Source organism: Fukomys damarensis, unplaced genomic scaffold, assembly GCF_012274545.1.
Source record: "Fukomys damarensis isolate Sample0158 unplaced genomic scaffold, DMR_v1.0_HiC HiC_scaffold_30, whole genome shotgun sequence".
Classification (NCBI taxonomy): Eukaryota; Metazoa; Chordata; class Mammalia; order Rodentia; family Bathyergidae; genus Fukomys; species Fukomys damarensis.
Window position 1 is genome coordinate 22422423 of NW_022900942.1, and position 26724 is coordinate 22449146.

At 37.9% G+C, this 26724-nt stretch overlaps 1 protein-coding gene across 2 annotated transcripts; it reads right to left on the minus strand.

The window, feature by feature from the left end:
• Positions 1–1471: 1471 nt before the first annotated feature.
• Positions 1472–14577, minus strand: Serpinb12 (serpin family B member 12). 2 transcript variants are annotated; one of them, XM_019210782.2, is made up of 7 exons: positions 14410–14577; positions 11761–11832; positions 10803–10943; positions 8759–8876; positions 4055–4197; positions 2905–3072; positions 1472–1984 (listed from the first exon to the last, which is right to left on the minus strand). In XM_019210782.2, exons 1-7 carry the CDS (start codon positions 14575–14577, stop codon positions 1580–1582), a joined length of 1215 nt encoding a protein of 404 aa, XP_019066327.1. In that variant the 3' UTR covers positions 1472–1579. The 2 variants fall into 2 exon arrangements, with proteins under 2 accessions (XP_019066327.1, XP_010643182.1); XM_010644880.2 differs by having other exon boundaries at positions 11701–11832.
• Positions 14578–26724: the final 12147 nt, after the last annotated feature.

The following is a 26724-nucleotide window of genomic DNA, read 5'->3' on the forward strand; positions in this document are numbered from 1 at the left end:
CTCTTGCTCCCGCTGTGTGAGCAGCTGCATGGGGAATTGCTGGATTGGGATTTCACACAACCCTGGCTATCATTTGAATATACCTCTGAACCCTACCTTCTCCCAAACAAAAGTCCTCAAAGACATTTTGCATGTAATGGAAGACATAAGAGGAGGTCGCAGCACCTCTCACCCAGTAATGGCCATGACTATAACTGCCCTAGAAATAGAGCTGAGTCTCCCAAATACATTTCAAACATTTTCTCTTGCCACCATGTTAAAGCTGATTGTTGCCAAGCAGCCTAAGGTTCTTTTGCTCAATTCAGAAACTATGAATCAGCTCTGCTAGCAGTCCTGATGTTACCAAGTAACACCAAATAATTCTATATGTGGCAGCTGACACAGCCAGCAACTGATCACTGCCATTGCCAGCTGCCATTATCTGGTGCTGACTTTTGTTGAACACCACAGTTCAACTGTGCTGAGCGCTGATCTCTGCTCTTGATCTTCACTCGCCCCTGGTCTGTGGAGCCATTTGCTGCTAACAGCCCCCAGTGCTTATTACTGGGTTTTGGTTTTGTTTTGTTTTTTGAAGCAACCACTCTGTCCCTAATACTTAGGGCAAGAATCCTAAGCAGATTTACAGGACTTTTGGACCCCACACTACCTGAGAATCAAATCAGGAACAGGTTTGCAGGATCACCTAAGTGACTCTTTATTTTAACAGGGTGCATGCTGCAGCACAGGAGGGTAAGTAAGTACACTGGAAGACTAAACAGAGAAGTGTGTACGGAGTGCTGCTTACATAGCAGCTGCAGGTCCATGATTGGTTCAACTACAGTTCTGTGATTGGTGCAGGGCTCCAGAACAGCCTCAGCTGTTACAGTAGAAATCCAGTGAAGTAGGAGGACTAAAACTAGAGAATCTTCTGGAAGGCTTGCTGTGGGGCTTAGGGATGTTAACAATGGGCCCAGATCCTTCACTCCCCAATGTTAGCCTTGCCAGTATGTACCTCCCTTCCTCAAAAAGGCAACAGTAGTATGTAAAGTGGCAGGAGTTGGGATGGGGCACCATGCTGATAGGTGAGCTGCACACATGTTACAGTGGAGAGTAGCTGTTAGATAGCCAGTGAGGACACCAAAGCAAGGTGTCCCAGGGCATTGAGGGAGGAAGTGGGAGAGGGGCACAACAGCCTCTAGCCAAGCCATGTCCCCTCTAGCCCATGCAGAAAAAGTGGGAGAGACAGGTGCTACCTAATTGTCTCAGTCTAATGATTTGAACTTTTAGTAACCCTTCATGAGGAAGGTAACATAAATGAATGTCATTCTGAATTGTGTTAAACTTCAGGTGAGAGAGGGTGAATTTATATGCTTGAAAGGTTAGGGAGGAATTGAGATCCCTTCAAAACTAACAGAGAGATGAAAATCACCTTCGGGGTAGAGAAAAATCAGAACAAACTCTGACTGACAGCTGAAGAAAGAGTACACGCAGCTGGTAACAGACTATGGTCAGTTTTAAATAGTAGTAGAAATGCAAATACTCATGCTAAGCAAGGGGAAGACTGTATTTCCATTTTCTTCCCATACCTGCTGTACCCCTTTCAAGGAGAGCAGACCCTGCCACAAAAAAGAATGGTTTGGGTTTTGTTGTGTCGGATGAAAAACAGAAAAGGGTGGTTGGCATTAAACTCCACCCAAGATGGCAGTGACTTCGTCACACCAACAGGACCACTGGCTGCAGCTGCCTGGGTGCCATCTTCATCCACCTCCACAAAGGTCTTGTGAAGGATTTTGGACAAGTACAGACTGGGACTTGGAGAGATTGCAGTAAGATCAGCCTTTGTTTCATCAAAGATATCAGTAATTCCCATATCTTGTATAATAGAATTGAGGTCATAGGTGTCTTCTAGGGTGAACTGGGGAAAGGAGATGGCTACTGTTTCTTCTGACATGTTTTCTGAGCCACTCCAGGCCACTATTTTTTCATAACTTATTTTCCTTTCAAGCTGAAAGAGAAATAAAAAATATTTGGGGTCAGATTAAAAAGTCTTCAAAGAAAGTCCCAATTACTTCAAATTGCCTAAGTGCATTTCAACAGTCAGTTATATACAACCTTCAAAGCCTCTGATTTCATTTTTAAGTATTCCAACTAAATCTGTTTCCTATATAGAAATTACAGTATAATTTGGGTGTCAGTGGGCTTTGGTGTTTGACAGACTTAAGTTCAAAAACCAGCAAAATTCAGCCTTAACATTTTGAAGTTAAATTTAAATTTCATCTTTTGTAAAACAGAGATAATACAATTATGCTCCTGCAAGGATTCAAAAAAATAATGTGCATAAAGTACTTAAAGTAGTACTGGCACATAGTAAATTTGGAATATTGGTTGTTACTGTTATTGTAGTTACTACGGTGTTATTTCTCTCTGACTTTCCCTCAATCTCTATCTTTTTACCTTCTAGAACAGTTAGTAACTGAGCCTTCCTGACCTTATTAATTCCTGCCTTACTGAGTCAATCTCTATTTCTGTCAAAACAGAATGAGACTGAGGAGCCTTTAACTGAACTATAGCAAAACAATCTGAATAAGAGGCTAGAAGTCAGCTTCTTTAGGTAAAAGGAGCTGTTTAATTTGTAGCAATTCTCAAATTACTCAGCATCCATAATTCCTTGATCTGGAAAAGTGATTACAAATGGCTATAAACTTAGAGATAATCATATTCCAGTATTTTGGCATTTATTCTTTAGTTTTAAACAAATAAATAAATAAACATAAAATGTAATTCAGATTCTTACACAGTCTTCAATATCTCTGATAGCTGGGATATCATCCTTTCTCTGGATGATAGATGACAGCTAGTGTTATTCTCCACCCCCTCTAACGTGTGTTTAATGGAGCAGAAACTGACATGGAAAAGGAGACTAACCTCCTGCAGGCCCTTCACATTGTCTGCAGAAGGAGATGGCAGCAGGACGAACATGCTGAGCTTCCCCATGGTGTACCTCATTTCAAGGATCTGCGCCTGCAGCTCCTCGATGAAACCAATTCTAAACAGACCCCTCTGATTCATCATCTTCACATTCTTCTGTTCACTCTGCAGTAGGCAAGGCAGGAAGTGACGGGCAGCCCCGGAAATCTTACAAACCCCTATGGCCCTAGTTTTCCTGAGAACAAAGTCAGAAGGGTCTGCCCCACAAACCCCAAACCACTGACCCATGCTGACAACCCTTACTTTATCAATACTTATGCTTTTATCCTCTCTTATTTTTAATCAGTTCTTCGACTCTTAAGACTATTTATTGGTAGACCTTCTATCACTTATCTCTCACAGCTGCATCAGCCAAAGCAAGACCTGTAAAGACTCTGTCTTCAGTGCCTGCTATATCCCAGTCCCCTTGGCCTCAGCCCTGGTCCCTCAATTCTGAACAACCCCTTCCCAGTACCCATGGGAACCAGATTAAACGTTAATTATCTACATATTAATTAATAGCAATTGCTCCACAGGCTTCCTGCAGAAGACACCATGTAGGGCCCCTTAAGCCTCACAATAACCTTGAGACTCACAGTAACCTTTATATGGAGGCATTAATTTACCAATGAGGACATTCAGTGCTTGAGAAAAAAGTTTGTCCACAGTAACAAAGTTAACTAGCACCAGTGGTTGGCTGGGATCCAGTGTCTTGCCTTTCCTCCTATTCTAGGCTTAGTGGCTCAGGACATGAGTTTAGGGGTCAAATGCAGATATGAACTTCAGTCACAGTTGAGTAATTTAGCCTTTGCCATTTCTGCTCGCAAATCCTAAGCAGAAATAATGACACTTATTTCATAATGTCATTTTGAGGAACAAATGAAATAATAAAGGAGAAATATTCAGCACAATACCTTCAGTGCAGTAGCACGAAAATGCTCGATGAACTTCGGGTACTGACTTTTTTTTAATCCCAAAACATTCTTATTAAATTTACAAGCTACAGTTTGGAGAACTAAGCTTTAGACTTGTGCCTACATACTGCAAGGCATTATTAGTGGAAAATATCAGTGGGAGATCTAGAAAACCATGGGCTCCAGCATAGTACCTCACTTAGAAAGAAAGATGCATCAACTGTATTTTCACGGTCAAAATTTTTTTCCCATTTGGCCTTGAAGTAAACAGCATTCACCAGCACTAACACAGTTGCATCATTAATAGCGTCCTTGCTGAACAGTTCCTTGATTTTACCTAAAGACAAAATGCCAGAGAAAGTGTCACAGTGCTCATGTAAAAAGACTTCTCGATGCATCTTAACATCCCCACTCTTGGAGAGTGTTTCATTTAAGAATAAACCCAAAAGAAAACAGAACAACTCCTAACTGTGGGTGGGGTGGAAGTGGAGGTGAGGGTGAGAGTAATAGTGTGGGAAGCTCCCTCACTCCACTCTGATGGGGGATCCCACTGAGAGGACTAGATTCAGAGAATCTCTGATTCTCTACACCACCATGGTTGGAACTTGTTGTCAGACATCTAAGATCACAGTTTAACTTTCAAATTATACACCAATCACCGGACTATAATCTCCTGGAGAAAATGACTAAGGCATAAATGTTCTGTCTCCAGCACTTAGGACATATAAACAAAAATGGGTGCAATTTATGCACCGTGACATAAAACCAATTCTGTAAGGACTTTCACATGGTTTATTTCATTCTGTCCCTCATAAGCCATGAGAAGTAGGCATAATTATTTGTTTATAATGGAGTAATATACTGTAGGCAATGAGAGCTGATGTTAAACAGCCCAGAAGCAACAAGGATGGCTAGGATAAGTGCCGGAGCTCCATCTTTCATGTTGTGGCCAGTTTTGAGGCTCTCTCTTCAATAGCATAGCCTTAAGAATGACTGAAAAGTCCCTATGCCATTGAGCAATAGTCCATTTCAGCATACACCCTTTTCCACCTCAAAATATAAAGTCACTGGTTGCACAGGCTGAGGTCTTAAGAAAACAAGATTGTTCTATATCAAGATCTCTACTTAAATCTCATAATAATACATTATGTTGACAGCATTATACTTAAAATAATTTGGGAGATATAGGTCACTAAGGAGACACTAGATAATAATCCTTTAACAGGATTTCTTTAGTGAGCTACTTTCCTCTTGATCACAGATCCTTGAAGGAATCAGAATTTATGGCATATGGATAAAGAAAGGACAAGTGATTTTGGAATATGAAGTCTTCCTCTAAGGAAAGACCAGGAGTAAGCTGGCCCTAAACTAGAGTAGTGAAGGTAGGAGATAGGAATGAAAAAACTATTGTACAAGTTTCCAAAGACAAATGAAAGAAGGTCAACTCTTGTTTCCAGCCTGTTGGTGATGATGAATGTTACAATGCCTTGGTCTTATTCTTGTTCTACAGGCAGGAGAAGAAATGCACTACCTTTCTCTCAGGCACTTCACATGTAGTTGCATATAAACGTTTTCTGCAACCACACACCGGCAATCAAAAAACATGTTCAGCAACATAACTTGGCCCTTAGGCTGCTAACACTGAGGTGGGGGTAGAGATGGATTTTGTTCAGTTTTGCAAATCCATGCAAGCCCTGATGGTAAAGAGCATTCTCTAAGCCTCATCTGGAGCAATAAGAGGGCTTGTTTCCCCTCTTCCTTTGCCAGGGCTTCCAACAAGAGTACAGACCACTTCCTCCATGAAATACAGACTCAAAGTGGTTTGAATCTCTGAGTTGGGGATGGTAAGTGGTAAGTCTTGGGGAAGATGGGATAGAAGGGCAAGACCACAAACAAGATATAGGGAAAGAATACTTATTGGTGGAAGTTGAGTCCTCTCACTTGTTGGCTATTTGAGTTCAGAAGCAAATTCACAATGAAGAAGTTAATCTCTTTTTTTTAAGTTTTTTTTTTTTTTCAGTTTTCTGAGACAAATTCTTGCTGTATAATACAGGCTGGTCTTAAGATAATTATGTAGCCCAGTTTGTAGCACAGACTCCTGCCTCAGCCAGTCAACTGTTGGGATTGCAGGCAAGTACCACCATGCCCCACTCAGAAGTAGTTTAATTGATAACTGAAAATTATATATATTTGTCATGTATAACAGGATGTTATGAAATATGTATACACCAAGGATAGCTAAAGAAAATTAATTAACATCTGCATTAATGAAGATGCATTTTTAAATAGCAATAATTACAATAAACACTTCAAACTACAGGCTACAAACTCATAATTCTAAGAAACCCTTTTCTGAAAATCAAACATAGGGCATATTTTCTTAACAGAAAATCTTTACTTTATTGAAAACTTATGTTAAAATATTTGACACATGTCATAAGGAGACATGAATGGCTGGCAGAAAGAGAATTTCTTTATTTGGGCACATAGGCTTTGTGTTTTAAAGAATTGAGATGTTCAGGTCAGAGCATTATGAGTCATTCTTGAGGATTCTAACTCTCATTAAATAATACATCACCCATCCAACTGATAGATAAACATCCTTCCAACGCACCTAGTCACAGCTCTCCAGTCCATCCTCTTCACATCCCTCCCTATCAACAATGGCCCGGCCACCAGCTCCTCCATCCTCTCCTTCCACCATGGTGCCCTAACTCCACCACCTGCATCTACACCCATTTCTCTGCATTTCCAACCTGCTGTCCATTCTACAATCAGAGTCATCTTGTAAAAACAAAGCTTCCCTTTGTTCTTAGTTCATCATATGATGCTGAAAATTTTAATGCTTGGGTAGATCCTTATAAATGAAATGCAAATTTAGATGTTAATCACAAGTCAATGTAAGACACTCAAACCATGCTGTAATTTTGAAACTCACAATTGTATAATTAAAGAGTAGTTTTACATGTACTATATGATTTTGTTATATGATAGATACACAACTTCAAGAAAAGAGGTCCTCAATGATTCTAATATATAAACTCAGATATATACCCCAGATATATTATAGAGATTATGAATATTCAGCACTAAGAACGCTAGTGCGATGCCAAAAGTGATAGTGATCTACACATACCATCAAAAAGAAAGTCTATATTAAAAGCTTAAGAAATGTTGAAAGAAAAAAATCAGTGCTTATAGGAGGAACAATTCAGACCATGATATTATGAGTCCTATTTACTAAAAATGTTTAAATTCCATTTTAGAAAATCATGGAATTTTATGGAAGTAAGAAATCTCCCCTCTATCATTTTATAGACAGAGTTCCTGAGAATCAGGATGGTCATCAACATCAAGGCCATTTCACTAATTTACCTGAAGACAGGCTCAACTTCATTTAGTTTGTGTTTTGTCTTAATTCAAACATCTTTTTTTATTAAATTTACATTTGAAATATACATAATGATCACATTCATCATAAGTAATTTTAACTGTGCGTAATATATCCTGACCTTCTTTATCCCCCCAATCCCATCCCCTGATTTCAAACCCTTTTCCCTGCCTTATTTACAAATGCTTTGCTCCCATTTTTTCCTTATAGTCTTTTTTCTTTTCCCTTCCTTTATCCTCTCCCCCCCATTGTCCCCCTTCCCATATGAACATTTTCTTCCTATTTCCCAATATTTATTATACATATTAATCCTTATTTACCCCTTCAGTTTCTCACACCAGAGAAACAATGCAATATTTAAACATGTATCCAATTTATTTCACTTAACAATATGTTCTCAAGGTATATACATTGACCTAGAAATCCCTCAAGCTTATCCTTCCTATGGCAGAGTAGTACTCCATTGTACGACAATGCCTCATCTTGTTTATCCATTCATCAGTTGGCAGGTATTTGGGCTGTTTCCTACATTCAGCTATTACAAATTGAATGCTGCTATAAACATGGGTGTGCTAGCATTGCTGTGGTATGATGCTTTTAATTCTTTTGGAAAGATATTGAGTGGAAATCAATTTGGAGATTCCTCAAAAACTAAAACTAGAGGTTCCATTTAACCCAGCTAATGCAAACATCTTAAGAATGAACAGCCTGTTACTCTACCAAGTTAAACACAAACAAGGTATAGGTATGTCACAAAGAATAATATTATTCTCAAGCAGCATAATGGATGTGTTTTGAGGGAATAAACATATAACTGAATTACATGAAAAAGAGATTATAAAGAGGGCAGTTGGAGAGTAGGCAGCTGAAGATGAATGCCTGATGTGGACACTTCCTACACACGGAGGCCAGGAAAGTATGGTTAATAAACTGAGCTGCCAGCAAGCAAGTTGGGGACACCAGGTATCTTTAAATGTGAATGGGAGAATGACGACTTTAGGAACCCCATGTTCTTACAGGCTGATCTCACGTCCATTTAGGTACTTCATTCTGCTGGGGGCTGAGCAGGGCTGCAAGAGGAGATTTACATTACAATATGATTCTATGTGTTGAACTTAACGTGCTTTTTCACTCGGGAAATGCCTATACATACTGTGAAACATTGACAAGAATGAAGATTTTATTATTTCCATATTGCTCTGAATTATTTGAAATCTTAGCTTTTCATTAACCTTTAAAAATGTAAATAAAAAGGTTAACATCCTGCCAGCATTATGCTTGACTGAAAAGCATTTTACCTTTGTTTATGTTGAGGAAAGAGAGCAATGATGAGAAACAGAAACAGCTAAATATTTTAACTGTCTTGATGATACTCAAGATGACCTTTGAAAACAGTCCATACATGTGAACATATGCCCCAGAAAGATTAGCAATCTTAACAGCTGGATGGCTGGTTCTCTTTGAAATGGAAAGAAATACCAGCTACTATGTGTTTGGTCTTTCTTACCTTGACACTGAGATTCAACCCAAAAGTTAATCATCTGTCTAGACTTTTCGGTGCTTTTCTGGAAATCAACACTTTCAATTGTTGTGTGATAAAATTGAATAACTCCATCTGAGTATTCCTGTAAGGTGGCAGTAAATGCAAAATAGAACAACAAAGTTATATAGAGATGATAACAGTTAAGAGTAAGGCAGTCATGAAAAGCCTCATCATGAGAAAGATGTACCGCATCACCTAGCATCTCCCCCATGACCCCACCAGCATTTGTTATTGGTTGATTTCTTGTTAGCCATTCTTTCTGGGGTGAGGTGGAATCTCAGTGTTGTTTGCATCTGCATCTCTCAAATGACCAGTGATGTTGAATATTTTTTCACATGTTTATTTCCTGCTTTTACTTGTCTGAAAAGTGTCTGTTAATTTCAGATGCCCATTTTTGAACCAGATCTTTATATTTGGGGGATCTGATTTTTTTGTTGTTGTTGTTTAGTTCTTTATATATTCTAGATAGAAGACCTTTGTCTGAGGAACAGCTCATAAATTATTTTCCCCACATTTTAGGTTGTGTCTTACCTCTGCTGGTGGTTTATCTTGCTGTGCAGAAGCTTTTTAATGAGATCCCAGTTGTCATTCTTTGTGCTAGTTCCCACGCTACTGAGGATTTGTTCATAAAGTCTTTTCCTATGCCAATGTCTTTGAGAGTTCTACCTAACTTACCTCCCAGCAAGTTTAGTGTTTCTCTTTTAATATTTAAATCTTTAATCCACTTGGATTTTAGTTTAGTGCATGGTGAAAGAAGTTTTAATCTTTGGCAGGTTGAAATTCGGTTTTTCCAAACAATGTATTGAAGAGGCTATCTTTCCTCCACTGAGGATGGTTGGCTCCTTTGTCAAAGATGAGGTAGCTGAGTACTTCTGGAGTTGTTTCTATATCTTCCAATCTATTTCACTGATCCTTGAGTCTGTTTCTTTGCCAGAACCATGCTGTTTTTATCATAGTGGCTTCGTAGTATAATTTCAGGTTGGAGATTGTGACACCCCCTGTCATTTCCTTTCGCTATTCTAGGTCTCTTCTGGCTCCAAATGAATTTTTGGATTGTTTTCTCTAGTTCTGTGAAATATACTGTTGGGATTTCAATTGGGATTGCATCAAATATATATCAAGTATGGTCATTTTCACTGTATTGGTTCTTCCTATCCAGGAACAAGGAATGTCTTTCCATTTTCTTATTTCCTCTTCTATCTCTTTTTTCAGAGTGCTATAGTTTTCAATGTAGAGGTCTTTTTACTTCCTTCATTATATTTATTTCTAGATATTTCATTTTGGGGATGTTATTGTGAAAGGAATTATTTTCCTAATTTCTCTCTCAGTGTTTCTGCTGTTTGTGTACAAGAAGGTTATTGATCACTGAGTGTTGACCTTGTATCCAGTTACTCTATTGAATCTGTAAATTAAGTCTAGAAGTCTTTTGGCAGAGTTTTTTGGGTCTTCTATGTACAGTATCATATCATCAGTAAATAATGACAGTTTAACTTCTTCCTTTCCTATGTTTATTGCTTTTATTTCTTTCTCCTGTCTGATTGTTGTGGCTAATGTTTCCAGAGCTATATTGAACAGGACAACACTCTCTTACTGAAAGGAGCACAGTTCTCCTGGGTGGCTTCTCATTTTAACAAATAAGGGTATGAGAAGAGAAATACCTTGAAGGAAGCCCACAGACAGTGGAGCTATAAACTGCATCTACCAGGTACTTTGATTGGCAAAGGAGTCAGGAGAATGCAATTAACAAACCTGTTCATTCTCCAAAGGCAGCTACTCACATGACCCTTTGTCTGCCCATTATATGGACCTCATAAACTGATGCTGAAAACCATGTGAAAGGTAACACTAATAGGGGATCAAAGGAGGCAGGTCCCAGACCCCTCACCAGTCCACAGCACTTCTTCTTGTCAAAGATGTGTGCTAGGTGTCAGGTAACCATCCAGCTACTCACTTCATTTTAAGGGGTACACCCTGTGGCACCTTCCATCACCAACCATGCACAACTCACCTGACAGATTGGGAATCCCTGCTCACCATAAAGCCTGTTGGCCATACTCATGATGTAGTGATTTTTGATCCTGTCTAATCGGGATAGAAGCTTCCCAAAGTAACAGCTGAGCAGTTTACTCTCGTCACTTGAGGATTCAGGCTGACAAAAGAAGAAACAATATGTGACCTTAACTTTGACTATCAGAAGAGCTACGCACCACTAAATGATGAGTACTTTTACAGAGAAAAGGCAGAGCTGCTTAATGAGATGTCAGTTCTCTGTGTGGGCTGGAATGATGAGTCATGGAGGATGAAAAGTGGTCCTGTGGAAAGATCACAGTTTCCACGGCAGCATCAAGATCATCCAGCAAAAACACATTTGAGACTAAGCATGATATCTTAGTTTGGGGAGACACTGCTTCTCTTGTATTTAAAAAGATTCAAGGAAGCCAATCATTTCTCTACCCTCTGCTTAAACTTAGGCAAAGATAACCTGGAAAATATCTTCCCCACACCTTGTCCAAGACAACTCTAATGGTCGTGATTGTCAGTACAGCTTCCAGCACAAAATAGACATGAGATGTGGGGAGTAAGAATCCCTCTGTGACCCAACCACTTACTGCCCTGCATCTTTAACAAGGATCCATTCTAGGGACCTGTGCCCTGTGAAAGCAGGGGAGTAATGAGGCTACGATCTAAGTTTGTCATGAGCACAGATGTAGAGGTCATACTCTAGGGAAAAAACTCGCAGCCAAGGACATATAAAAAGCATCATCAGGAAGGAATCATAGGTCATATGAGATTATTGCTGCCCACAGAACCCAGGACATGTTTGTGCATAAGCAATTATTGCCAAATGCAACTCGGTCAGAGGAGCAGTTTGTAAAGATGGGCAGGAGTTTAGGGTAGCAGTTCACCTGCACATCCTGAGACACTGTTGTTTGCTTCTGCCCTTCTGGAGAGCTGTCAGGTAGCACTTGTTTATTGCTTTTTAAGCAGGAGTCAAGTTCTTTGCTTTCATTCTTTGAAAGTTCATCGAAGTGTAGTACCTGTGTAATAATGGGACAGAGTCATTCAGATAATCTGACCAATAGGAAATCTGAATAGCATTAGAAACATTTTTGTAATGTGGCTATGACCATGATTACATAATCAGTAGCCACTTAAACAAATAGAAATTTCTTTCCTTAGATTATGAAGTAGAATAGAGAGGAAGTAACTGAATGCTACCCATTTCACAGGGGCATCATTTAAAATGAATATAACCTGGGAATGGTGGAGCAGGCCCATAATCCCGGCACTCTGGGAGTCTGAGAGGAAGAGGATCACAAGTAACAGTGCATCCTGGGAACTTAGCAAGATGATGCAAAAGCCTTGGGTTCAATCTTTGGTACTCAAAGGAAGGAACAAACGAAAGAAGGAGAGGGAGGGAGGGAGGAGAGAGGGAGAGAGAGAGAGAGGAAAAATTTTTAAAAGGAAGAAGTGAGAGGATAGGAGGGAGGGAGGAAGAGAAGAAGGAAGGGAAGAAACATAGCACACTAAAAGAATATAAAGGTATTCACAAGCTACATGTAGCTATTGAACACTTTATGGCCAGTCCAAATTGAGAGTAAGTCAAATGTAAAATAAAGACTGAAAGTAGTATGAAAAAGACTGTCAAATATCTCATTGATATTCTACAGTAACCATATTTTATTACAGTTTTGTCTTGATTACAAGTTGACAAAATATTTAGAAATGTTCGGTTAAAACTTTTTGAAACTATTCTTGGTTGTTCTTAACTTTTTTAATGTGAGTACTAAAAATGTTTTTAGCTTATATGTGGCTCAAATCATATTTTTGTAGCATAGAGCTGATAGAGAGTTTCCAAACAATCAAGGGAGCAAAGGTGTCAAAAAGCTGTCCAGAGCCTGGCAAGGGGCACATCTGGCACTGCTCATACTCTGGTCATTGGCAGGGAACCCCCAAGTGCCTGGAGAGGAAACATCAGCCAGACCTGGAGGATTCAAACCACATTGTGTGGCTGTTTTGCAAATGGGTCAGGAAAAAAATACAGCAAATCAGTCAGGCATGGTGGCACACACCTGTAATCCCAGCACTGAGGAGGCTGAGGCAGGAGGATCACTGCAAGTTCGAGACCGGCCTGGGGCTACATAGTGAGCTCCAGGTCAGTCTCAACTACATAGTGAGACCCTGTCTCAAAAAACAAAATAACAAGGGGCCGGGGATTTAGCTCAGTGGTTCTCCCACCTGCCTTGCAAGCGCAAGGACCACAGTTCAATCCCCGGTACCAAAAAATAAATAAATAAATACAGCAAATCTAAGTAGATAAGTGAAGCAGAATTACCCCAAACATATTCTGCCTTGGTCCATAAATTTGACACCTCTATGTTCAGGGACAATAACCTTACATATACCTTATCCTTGTGCTGTATGCTAGATCCAAGGACATATAGCACCAACTTCAAGAGCTTCTGGTTTACCTGAGTCATTGTCCTTGCCATCTCCATTCATCCATTCTACATCATTTACTGGATATATATTCTAAACCGTACACTGTTCAAGGGTAAAGATTCCTATCTACTAGGAGATTGTATTCTAGTAGATGAGGCATAGAAACAGCAATACATACTAATTGATCACCTTAGTGTGTTAAATAGTGAGAAACTATATGGGAGAATACAACTAGAATATTTCATGCGATTAAGGACACGAATTTGACATTAGATTGAGAAGTCACAGGAGTCCCCTTAGAGGTAGATCAGAGTCTTGAAGGAAAGAGCAAACTAAGGCATCAGTTGTTCAAGGGAAGAGCCATAGGGCCAAGGAACTGGAACAGAGGCTTGAGGACAGGAATGGGTGTGAGTTTCCCAAGGAAGCCTAGAGACCAATGAGGCAGCATGGGAAGGAGTAGAGAGAGAAAGAGGTGAGTCACAGGGTTGGTTGGAGATGCAGATCCCCTGATCTTGTGGGCCATTTTAATGACTTGGGCTTCTATAATGAACCAAAAGAGGAGTCTGGGTTTTTAAGCAATTAAGAAACAGAATCTGCCTTAGATTTGAAAGGACCTCAAACTGCTGAGTGGAGAAGAGATGGTCAGTGGAAGTAGGAGGCTAAATGGGAACCACGTTAGAAGAAAGAATGTGGCTCAGACCCCAGGGAGATGGTGAGAAGCATCTGGATACTGGCGCTGGGTTGCGTTTTGACAAGTGTGATTTGAAATAAGAACGAGAGGATGGAAGGAGAATGCCAAACACTCTAGCGACTGAGTAAATAACTAGTGCTCAATGACTAGATAACAAAATGCATGAGAAAGAAGACATATACACTTATTAAAAATTGCTAGCAATATTGGTGATAATAATTAGAGAAATAAAGAGTAACAGGCTTGAGGCAGAGATGGAAACAAAAAAGAACACTGAGAAAAGGTGCAGATGGGGAAATCTGAGGAATTTCCATAAAAGAGATAGAAGTTTGAGTGAACGTTACAGAATGACAGGACTGCAGAGAAAGTGAGCAAACCCAGGGTACAGAAAACAAGTGGGCTGGCCTGAGAATTATTAGTGAATGACTCTGAAAGTGCACACAGGGCTCAGGAACCCAGAAACACCAGCACAACTACCTACCTCATCGATCTGATGTGCACTATCATTTCGAGCCCCCAGCCGGATCATGCCAAAGGCAGCTGAGAGGCTCAGTGGACAGAAAAAGATATTCTTATGACTGTCATCTTTGCTTATCACTTGGAAAAAATCAAAGCAAAATTTGTTGTTTGCCACAACAAGAGAGTCCATCATAAAACTCCTAAGTATCCAAAACCAAAAAGAGACACAGAAATTAGTGATTCGAAAAAAAAATAGGCACACAAATAATTTTTATTTTAATAGCCAAGATACAATCATACATAATTATTAACTGTGCTATTAAGAATTGGAATAATAATGTCATTGTCCTTGTGTACAAATATTGGTGTTAATATTGGTATTGATTCAAATAGGGATCTATTTTTATTTAGTGGTACAAATTAAGTTTCCTAGAGCTGTCACACAAATTTCCACAAAACAGGTAGCTTAAAAACAAAAGTTTACCCCCACCATTCTGCAGACATCCAAAACCAAGGTGTTAGTAGAGGCTCCCGGCGAGGCTCCCCATTCTAGCCCCATTCTAGAGGCTCCCAGGGAAAATCTGTTTTACGTAACTCTTCCTGTTTTGGATGGTTGCCAACAATCTTTGACATTTCTAGGCTAATAGACACATCTCTGCCCCATCTTCACTTCTTTCTTCCCTATATCCCTTGCATGGAGTGTGTATCCAAATTTCTACCTTCCTCATAGACATCTGTCATTGAACCACATGAATTTTATGGACATTTGCCCTAAACTAATATGATCTCATTTAACTGTTATCTGCAATGGCCTTATTCACAGTTGCAGAGGTTAGGGCATAAACAGATATTTTGGGGAGAAAATAATTCTACTGACTTCATGGTGGAACTTCCTTTACTCAAGTAAAATAAAGTCAAAAGCTATGATTCCCACGATCAAGTGCACAACCAAGCAAACATCATCCTTGCTCCTCCTCTTCCCTCCTCCTCCTCCTCCACAGGTTATGCCTAATTCTGCTGAGTCCTTTTTCTATTTTTCTCCTCCCAAGTGTTCTGTGAGTGCAGATGTGCCCAGCAAATTGTCATGGGTCATACAGCAATGTAACATACAGAGTTCAAGATATTTTAATAGGCGTTAATGTCCAAGACTTAATAGATCTTCACAGATGTTGGAAGTATAGATGTCACTGAGCTCGTAGACCTTTGACGGAACCAGAACCAAAGCAAGTGACTTCTCTAAAAAACAAATTCCTCATCCCTATCACACCCCGCATTTACTCCAGAAGCCTCAAGAAGATATTGTGCAGGTCTCACTCCGCACCTATACCTCAGAAATGCAATATTTTTTTGTCTCTTTTACCATATATATCATGTACTTCCAAGGTGGAAATGTAAGCCCCCTTATTTGTGTTTTTACTGTCAGTTAGGGGGCACACAGTAAGCATGAAATAATGGTCAATGTATTGAATTGAATGGCGTGTGTTGGCTTTAACATTTTTCCGGTTTAATTTATGTTTCTATAGCCTATGAAACCTAATTCACAACATTAAACAACTTTTTTTTTAAATTGTGCCTGAAACACAACAAATATTGAACATAGCTTTAATCTTACAACTCTGCAAGGTGAATATTATTGCTCCCCTTTCACAAAGATAAAACAGAATAAAAAAATCACACATCCACTTGAAAATATTCTCTATGCTGTATCAACTACTTCTACCAAGTCTCCCCTAATTTACTCTAGGCCAGTCACACACACAGCAATATTGCACTTCCTCCTTTTTCAGCTGACAGTCTATTTTTATCCTTGTAATTTTTTCTGCCAAATTTATGCCTGCTTTGCATTTCTTATTTGTGCTTGCTAAGCTAAATTTCAAACATAATTTACATTTTAAAACTAATTCAAAGCCTCAGCTGTATAATTAAGGTTAATATTTGATCAAAATCTGTGGCATCAAAGGAGGAGAAGGCAAGAACATTTGTTCACTGCTAGAGGCAGACAATATGAAAGGAAAGGAGGGCTTTGAATGGAAAGATGAATTATGTCAACCAGTGCTTTTAGGCATTCCAATTAACTCCATGCCTGCTTTTTTCTGCCCATGCACCCCCAGCACCAGAGCGGAAGGATATCTTTTTGGCATAAACATGTGCAGAACTGAACAATCAGAAGCATCTTACCTGATTTACAAAGGACATGACTATTCATGTAAGCCCAATCTCTTTTCAACATTAAAAAACAAACAGCAATAAAAATCTGAGTCCTGAAAAGTGGCTTGCATACCATCACACATCTGACCAACAGAGAAGTAGGGCTGAATCCTCTCTGCGCCCAGATCTGTTTGCTTCTGGAACATCCTGCTTTTGTCACTTGTTTCTAAGTCTGGCTAAATCTTACAGCAACCCATTGATTCAATAAACATTAATGAAATTCTCCCATTGGAGAACTTCATGTCATCATATAAAAGAGTGCCCTGAATGAGACACAAGTTCTGCCTTTGAGAAACCCATGACCTAACAAAGCAGAAGCAGGTTTAAAAAACTGATAAAACTAATCAGCAATTTCAGAAGTCAGAACAGCAGCTATCCTTGTGGATGGTAGGGGAGAATTCTGGTTAACAATGATAAGAACAGTGGTGCATTAACAAACTGACTCCCTAAAAATAGTAAAGAAAAAAATCCATAATGTGCGATGCTTGCTGATTTCCAGAGACATATATAACCCATTTTTTTTAAATGTAGTGAAAATGTATTACAAAATGTCAACTAATTTTAAGACATTGGGATTTGGCTCAGTGGTTCCCCCGCTTGCCTCCCAAGTGCAAGGGCCCAAAAAACAAAAAGAGAGAGAGAGAGAAATAGTCCTTGACCACACCCCACATGCGTGTATGTGTTAAAGTTTAATTTTTTTTAAATGTAGTGAAAATGTATTACAAAATGTCAACTAATTTTAAGACATTGCATTGTACTTAATACAACAAATAAAATATGTAGAAGATAGGAAAAGTATCTCACAATGTGAAAATAACATCTCACAATGAAATGTGAGCTCCAGATGTAATTTGCACTTGTCCCCCCAAGAATTAACAGGAAGTGCAGTACTTTTCTTCTACACTGGAAAACATCCTCTATACTGTACAAAGTTACTGTTTTGTTAAGTCTAAAAGTGATTGCTAATGCTGCCTCTTAACTAAGCCACAACTTGAAAAACTTGTACATAATTACTTCAGTCATTATTATTTTCAAACAGATTTAGAATAACCTTTTCACATAGGAAGATCCTCTAAATCCAACCAGCTCAAGGAAGTAGGAGAATCCTCACCCACATCGACCCTAGAATAATAGTTTTGCTGCACCTGGCATTTCCCAAAATTTGTCTCTAATTCTCAAGCGGCCCTGTAAATTAGGATTTTCCATCCAACCACTAAGAAACAAAAGTAGTATGCAAATCAGTCAACTCAGTCTGATTTCAAAACCATCCTCTCTCCTCCTACATCATTCAGGTCACTGAGCAGATACCCCTTGTGCCGGACAAACTATGTCCTGAGAAACCCACCACCCAAGTTTTATATGACTCTACCCCCAGCAGTTACATGCCTGGACTTTGTCTCCTCCCACAGGTTGCAGAAAAACCTCAGGGGTACAGCTCCCGGAGTCCCCAAACTCTCTCTCTACCAAGGAGCACCTCAGGACCCAGTTTGTGCTCCTGAGATTCCTATGAAGGTTCATTAGAAATTCCTTTGCAAATTGCATCGGGATCTGTACAAATGTGTCATAGATTGAGATTTCAAGATTGCAATCTTAATATTGGGACTGCATTGCATAATTTCATTCATACTGTCCCAAATATTACCTCCTACTAATCATACCTGTGCATATATGGAGGAGATAATGGTTGTTTTTATTCAAGAAACAAAGGTAGCAACTCATTTTTATGTCTATGTAAATATTGTCATATTTTTGCCTGTGATACTTTCCCAGTTATGAATTACAAGAAAATTTTGGTTTTCAAATTTTGGTTTATTGTACAGATGGCAGAATAACAGTGATGAGGTATTTGCTCTCACAATATAGATAAGTCTATTGCCTTTATTTTCCCATGTGTTCCAAACTTGCAGTCATGGTATGTATGTGTACATCATGTTCACTGGTTCGCATCTTAAGTGTTTATCTTTATGGGCACTGTCTTTATATTTGTCTTTTTTGCTATCTTTACAATTAAATTAATATAGATAAATCTAAAAATTAATATCTTACTGCTGGGCATTTGTTAGCTTCTCATTTTTGCTATAGGAATAATTCTAGAATGAGCTTAATAAACATAGATTTTGCCTTCTTTTATATTATCAGTTAGGATATCTTCTTCAATGGGAGATTTCTATGTCAAATGTTATAAAGATTTTTTAATTTCATACTATTAGCCCAAGGTAACAGGTGGAACAGATGCATCATCTTCTCTCTGTCTTCAGATAGGGTCATTGTCATTCTTAATAATTTAAAAGAATAAAAGAACATTTTTGTATTCTGTGGATGCTTATTCAGTTTTGAACATCTGGCCATGTATTCTTTTCTGTTTATAGATTCTCTCCACTAATTGTCCCTTCATAGCCATTTGTCAGTTATCTGATTGAATCATGATAATTTGTTGATTATTATGAATTTTTCATACTGTATACAAATTGTATGTTTTTCTCACAATTTCCTAAAAACATTTTCCCTAACTGCAGTAGCCTTCTTTATTTTATTTTCTGTTATTAAAGAACATCACTCATTTAATTTAAAATGTCAACATTTTTGATTCTCTCTTCTGTCACATCAAAACTTTGAAAGCAAAATGACTTTTTTCTTGTTATTTTTGTTTTTGTGCACTGGGATTTGAACCTTAAATCCTCAGCCCATTTTTTATCTTTTTTATTTTGGACAGGGTCTCACTAAATTACCCAAGCTAGACTCAAAACGTGTGATCCTTCTGCCTCAACTTTGAGAGTAGCTGGACTTACAGGTGTGTGTGCTACCAGTGCACCTGTCAAGGATGTTATTAGTTTGGGAAATAAGTTCCTAATGTCAGTTACTCTTAACATTGTAAAAAGTTGCTGTGTATTTTATTAGTCTGTTGTTGCTTGATTGCTTATTTTGCTGTGCTAAAGATTGAACCCAACCAGAACCTTGCTCCTCCTAGCCAAGCATTCTGCCACTGAGCCACATTCCAGCACTTTTTGATGGTTTTTGAGACTCTAACACATGATCCGTTTTCTTCTATCTAACATTACTCTTGTGATACCCTCTTTGACTTTCCTCTGATTCCCCTCCAAAGAGTTATTTGCTACACTGTACATAAAACCACGTCCCAGTTGTATTCCTCTTATTTTCCTATGACACCATGAAGTATTTGGTTTTCATATTTCTGTCTTTACTCCCAAAATAATTCTTTTGAGAGTAGGCTTGATATTCTTTTCCTTTTTATATCGAATCACTAAAAAACACCATGGCAGCACATAGGAATATTTGATAAGTATTTATGCATTTACTTGCTGTCATCTGCTCCCTTTTTCATTGTAGATACACTGATGTCTGAAGTATTAGATTATATTTTTCAGGCAGTATACATTCTGCAGGCAACCATTACCAAGAGATGTTACATAGTGGAATTAGAATTTGGTTAATGATCTGCTTTATTAGAAATAGTTCATGTATTAAAATACGACAATTTCCTTTATAGCAAAATTAAAAGTTTAGACTAGATAGGTGTTTCAACAGCCCAAAATATTCTGAGTGAAATTGTTCTTTATTTATATGCAACAGAAAGAAAAATCTATACTCTAAAAAGTATTTTAGGTTTTAATAATTTCTATGATTTCCCACAAAGCTACTAATAACACATAAATTACATTCCAACTTTACACAGATAGATACCACTTTGCTGGAATAAATGTTTAAAGCAAATTATAACAAAGTAAATAGTAAGCAATATCTACAAAACAAAGAAATACTTGTCAAAGATGCAAGCAGAAGTGTTTCACAATTTATAGCACAAGAGGCATCTAAACTCATTCTGTATAAATGTAGATATTATGAATCTCCTTCCATTTTATATTTCCAAAATAGCTCATTTGAAGATAAAATACAATGTCAAGTATAAGAAGGTAACAAAATTCAAACATCCAACTCTTTTAGAAAATCAGTCAGATATATCAGGCACCTGAGCAGGAGTGTGGGGGCTGAGGGAGGCAACAAACACCATACATAGCTTCTAGTGAGTATTTTCAGTTCTGCAAAAAAGCCCACAGCGTCATAAAACAAATTGATCTGTTTTTTACAGGAGTTTGGCTTGATAGAAATAGTACATCCTTCAATTTCAACCCCATCTTCCAATGCAGTGTTTATCATTAAAAGTATACAAGGCAATGCAAGCATTTACCTTCTTGCCTTCAGAGTTGCTGCTGACAGCTGGCCAGGTAAGTTTCAGTCCACACCCTGTCAGGAATAGAAATATCATCAACTTTGCCCCTCCCACAGTGGCACTTTTCCAAGTGCCCTTTTGGAATCTAGGGTAAAATTGTCATTGATTAAAGGGAAAACTATGGCAAGTACTTTTTAAAACAAGTTTTCATGTTTCATGATTTTAAGTGAATTATATAATTCACTTAATATGCTTATATGTTCTTTACATTTACCAATTGTGTCTTTTTATAGAACATTAAACAAAATAGTTAATCCATGCCTTTCCTCCCAAGTCTCTATCCTAGAAAAAAGAGACGCAGAGATCTGTTTTCTTTCACATACTCATTGCCATGGACGATCACTTGCATTTGAACTTATGTTACTCTAAACATTTTTAACTTATTACACAGGATTTTAAAATGTGTTTTAAGCTCCTTTCAAAGTTGTTTTTTTCTTTTTCCTTGCAGCGATGCTAAAGTTGGGAGGGGGGCTGTCTGATTTTTTACAACAATAACTGAATACCAATCACAATAAAGAAAGAAATACCAATCAAAATATGCTGATGGAGGGGAGAAGACTTCCTAGAGGAGAACAAATGTATTAACAGCCAAAGAACTGATGAGCTGTGCAACCACTCTCTACAGTGTCTGATTCAGCTTCCTGAGCTCTGAGGCCTGCTTACCTATTTATTTTCAAGGGGCTTTAGGTACCCAGATGCCCCTATTTTTACTTATAAAACTGAAAAAGCTTTTTTGGAACAAATATAGTCCAAATTTTTTTAAATTTTTTAAAACATAAAAAAATTTAAATTGAGCACTGTTATTTACATTTGCAGGACTCTAGAATCCAGCCATATTAATGACTGTGAACTTGGGTTTAGTAAAAAAGGCTGTAACAACTAGGAGAGTCCAGGGATGAGTCAGAACTGTGGGAATTTATATTATTTAAGGACAAAATGAGGATTCTCCTCTCACTAGGTTCCCTTTTTGATATCTTTATCATCGTTTTCGAAATACTTATCAGACAATAACAAAGGAACAGCAACCCCACAAATGGGAGTATATTAGATAGAGGAAAATTCAAAAGAAAAGTTTTTTTAAAGGATCTTGGTTTGTGAAGAATAACAAGGTACATATGCAGCCAGTGCACAAATGAAACAAGTAAAAACCATAAGAAAAGACACAAAGCAATGGAAATTAGTGGCTAAGCATTGAAAATTTTTTTCAAATCTCAGTAATAAGCAAAAAAAAAAAAAACCCCAACATGCTGTTAATTTTCTTCGCTCTACCATCACTTGAAAATGGTTGTATACTTTTCTCTAAATGCTTCCACAAAATTCTGAAAACCAGCCTAGTTATTGGTTATGATTTCCAAGAGACTGGTATATTATTTAGCATGTGAGTCAGTTAATACCCAAAGCCAACTGGTCACTAAGTACTTAATATAGTTGCTTCTCATCACAGCCTTTTAGAAAGATTATTTACAATTCAAATAGGAAGTTTTTTTGCCTAGGTCCTTGGATTTGTGATTGTCATGTTTATTATTGTTTGCTGTTGACATACACGTTGCAAGGGGCTTCTCAGTACCTGAGTAGGTTCAAAGCTGGTATAATTATCTTTAATCTAGGATTGCACCTGTTTATCTTTTCAAATAATCCAACAAAGACTTGACAACAGATGACTGTGCCCTACAAGCCTAAAAATTTGGTGTGGTATGATTGCTCAACCGGTAGTGATGAAATGTGCCACTAAATGTAACTACATATTAAGGAAACTTGATAAATCACTGAAGAGAGAATGAGAACTTATTGAGTACTTACTACTGTATACGCCAAGCCAATTTGGCATTTTTCACATATGATCTCATTTGAGTGACTGAAGAAAGTCAGTTTCTCTAAAGTCAGTAGTTTCAAGCAAAGGAGAATTACACCAGAATTTGAAGGAACTTTGGAGATCAGCCAGCCTGACTGTTATTCAAAGCAAACAAAAATAATGTTTTCTTTGTCAACAGACCATAAAATTAGTATCTGTTTCATCAAGTGTAGAGTTAGATAATTCCTCATAGATGTGTTACAATTCATAGGAGTTATGATCTAATCAAGTAACCTTTTAATTACTAGTCTTTTTCAGCCTGGAATTAAAACTCCAGGGATGACAGAATGATTCACCGATCAAAGTCTTTGCCAACTTTTGCTGTAAAATAGTGAGATTAAAATTCTACCACTGGTAAAGGCAATATTTTTGAAATGTTGTAAAGATCTTTTGTTTCTAATTTTACATCCCAATCCTGAGGAAACAAAATGTATTTATAGGAAAAATATTAGCATGCTTTCTATCTAACGAAAACATATCTTTTATCTGAAGCTCATGGTTTACATGACCATTCATAATTTTATTCTCCAAACTTAAAAGCACGATACTGTATAAAAGCCAAAAACAGAAAAAATTGATTATAACAGCAAATAGCAGCAATCATAAGGACTTAAAAACATAACAAATTTGTTTTAAAACTTGTAGCTTTCCTGAAGCTATTAATTGCCTTTTCTCATAAGCGTCCTCCATTCTTTTGGATTCAAACTAAATTTTCCAAAATTGGAAATAATATCACTTTCCTGCCCCAACATGACAGAGACAAGCAAATCAGAGAGCAGCAGAACAATGAGAGGGCAGAGAAGACAGGACAGGAAGAGTAGGACGTGAGTACGTGGGACCTGGATCCCATCTGAAACATTAGCTTGCAACTGTGAGCAAATACCGCTTGAACTTCAACAGCCTCGCCTATTAAAAACTAGAAATAATAATATAGTTTTCCATGCTCTGTATTATACATCTATTCAAGTCATTTAAATAATTACATAGAATTAGTGCTGCATAAACTTTTACTTCCTAGCCAAGTCTTTATGACAAATACTTCTCTTTCCAAAATTGTAAATCAGGACTTCATATCACACAAACTGCAGCCCTTAGGCCACATTCAGCTCTTTGCCTCTTTTTGTAAATAAAGTTTTAGTGGAAAGAAACACAGCCATTCGCTTACTGTCTGTGGCTGTAGAATAGTTGTGGGGGGAAAACACACAGAGGGCTGGGGATGTAGCTCAAAGGTTCAGCACCTGCCTGGGAAAGTGAGGTCCTGAGTTCAATCGCTGGTACCAAAAAAGAAGAAAGAAAAAAAAATCCAAACAACAAAAAAAAAGGAAACACAGGCTACCAAGCCAAAAGCATTTATTACTTAGCCCTTTCCTGAAAAGTTTGCTGTCCCTCACTTAAATGATAGAACATCATAATATTTAAAGCCTATAAAGTTGTTATATCCTTATATTATGTACCAGTTCCTTGCACAGAATAAATCTGTGATACACTGATAAGAAATATTTTTAATTAAAATGGTATTTTGTCATAATCTTAACCTTGGGAAAGTCTAAGCCTCCTTGGTGTTACAATAAAGTAACAGGTCAGACACTGAAGGAGTGAGCAAACTATCAAGTGCCTACTGTGTATCAGATGCTGGTTATACAATGATAAGAGTGTCATTGTCTCTGTGCTCATGATATCTAGTTCTGTAGGACTTTACAATACAGACTGCACCCCTTGCATTTAGGTATAATAAACATACATTGAGGACCTAATATGTAGCAGGCCCTTTCATGCCTATTATCTCATTTACTCCTTCCAGTAAGTTAGAGATAAATAGTACTGTCCTAATATGGCTAACAAGAAAACTAGGACTAAAATCCAGTTGCTCTCATTCTTGATATTAAAAAGAAGAATGATCAGTGACCTGAGCACCTCCCTGGCCCCTTGATCCCAAGAATAAACATAAGCTGCACACACAGCTTCAGCACCAGGACAACTATCCCCCAAAGGTGTCACTCCCACCACAGCTTGTCTACCGCCCAGCACATACCTTGCTGCCAATGAGGATGGTCCCCAGCTCTGGCCTGTGTGCTGACACAGTCAATTCAATATCACACAAAGAAGGGAAGAGCCACGTCCTACAGCCTGTGGAAACTGGCAAGGAGAGATATTGAGCAAGCTATTCTATGACTTTTAAATAATGGTCATGAATCAGAATCTTTTCAAGCCATCACACTGCCTGCTTATTTCCAGAAAGCCATAGATCAGGGGCTAGAGCCTTTGTTACATAGCTGCTTAAAAGGCCTGAGTTTCATATTTCTGTTCCTTTTCTCCCTAAACAACTTACAGAGTACTTTGAACACTGTACTACTCTAGGAATTTATAATTTATAAATGGAATCCACACTATCCAAGAATACGTTTTGTAACCTATCCCAATGCACCACTACCAATGAACTGAATAGAGACAAAACTAGACAGCTTGGAGCCAAGAGTAAATTTACACTTTTAAGAGACCTGTATTTTCTAACTTTTTTTTAATCAGTGCTTCTACCCTATTCAGTCATAACTACAACTCTGTAGCTATTCAGAGCAATTCCCTACACAACCTCACTAGTTGATAATCTTTGCTCTAGCATCTCAGACAGAGCCTAACACACAAAACTCTTTCCCCTCTTCCCTTTTCTCTCTGGTTCCATCTCTCATCTCTAAATTCTCAGCTCTGTTCCCTATCCCTCTGCTCCAGCCCACCATATTTTCCCATTTGCTTTCTTTCTCTCCCTCAGTCCATCCCTCTTCATTTGCCTCATTTGGTACAGCTCTTTCTATGGAGTTAATTCACCTACTTCACCCACCAGATATTAAAACTTATTGGAGGACCATGGTTTTAGCTTCGGGATTCTGCCACCTGCCTCTCAAGTGAAAGGTCCCAAGTTCGAGCCCCGGTACCAAAAATGATGTTGTTGTTGATGATGATGATGATGATGATGGAACATTGGCTCATTTTCAAAACATGGCTCATGACTGTTGAAATGATACAACTTTGGAAGATTTTCAAGATGATAGAGATTATTCAGTCCAATTTGCAGTCTTATTTTTTTTTTTTCAATTTGCAGTCTTGAAGGAAAGCTACTCCATTGGATTTCTACTGAAAACCCTTCCTCCTGTTCTGTGAAACCCATCCCATTACAGAATGAAGATTGGCATCTGGGGAACATGTACTGGACGTAGCTATACTGAAAATGCAGACCATATCCCACAACATGAGAAAACTCCATGGGTCGATTGGGATCTTAAAGTTGTGAACACTTAACTTGTAAATTACAAGCAAGAGAATCTAAAATAATTTAAAGTAACATATGACTTTTACATGAGAAATTAAGTTCCCGTGAACCAGATTTAACCCACACAATAATAGCATAGCTGAAATTATCACCATAAAAGCTATAAAAGTTTTGAATGAAGGAGATGATAGAAAATTCGGGGTGGTAAATATAGTATAAATGAATTTTAAATAATAAATATTGTTGAAAAATGGCAAATACAAAAAAAGAAAAATAATGCTAATTTATAAGTCCATCAAACTCCTTGTTTCCTTTTTGCAATGTGTTTTTTACATACTGAGTTCATACTATATTTATGATTCATATGCATTTTATTATTTAATTCTTAAACCTAAACATTTATCCATATTTTAAATTTCCATTCATAAGAATTACTTCTAAAAGGGTTAAAGGTGTAGGGCAAGTGGGAAAGGTAGGGGAAAGGAAATAAGGGAAAGGAAAAACATGAGAAAAGGAAAAAAATGGAAACAAAGTCTTTGTAAATAGAGAAGGGTGGAGGGGGTGGAGGGAGGACAGGGGTCTGGGGAAAAATGAGAACCAAGACCTGTCATGTAAAGGTACAAGGTCCCAATGATGAATGTAACTGTACTGTGCACCTAAAATGTACCAATAAACTCAATGAGAAGAAAAAAAGAATTACTTCTAATGACTATGTGGATGTGCTATACATCAGTCATCCATTCCCTCATGAAATACTTAGGTG

What these genes read in the sequence shown, in the direction of transcription:
- Serpinb12 (XM_010644880.2), bottom strand. Translation starts at nt 14,577, where the DNA reads ATGGACTCTCTTGTTGTGGCAAACAACAAATTTTGCTTTGATTTTTTC. An exon ending in GTGCACATCAGATCGATGAG is followed by an intron (nt 11,833 to 14,409) that starts GTAGGTAGTTGT and finishes ATTATTACACAG; the next exon opens with GTACTACACTTCGATGAACT. An exon ending in CATCTTTCTTTCTAAGTGAG is followed by an intron (nt 3,073 to 4,054) that starts GTACTATGCTGG and finishes TGCCTACTGCAG; the next exon opens with AGTGAACAGAAGAATGTGAA.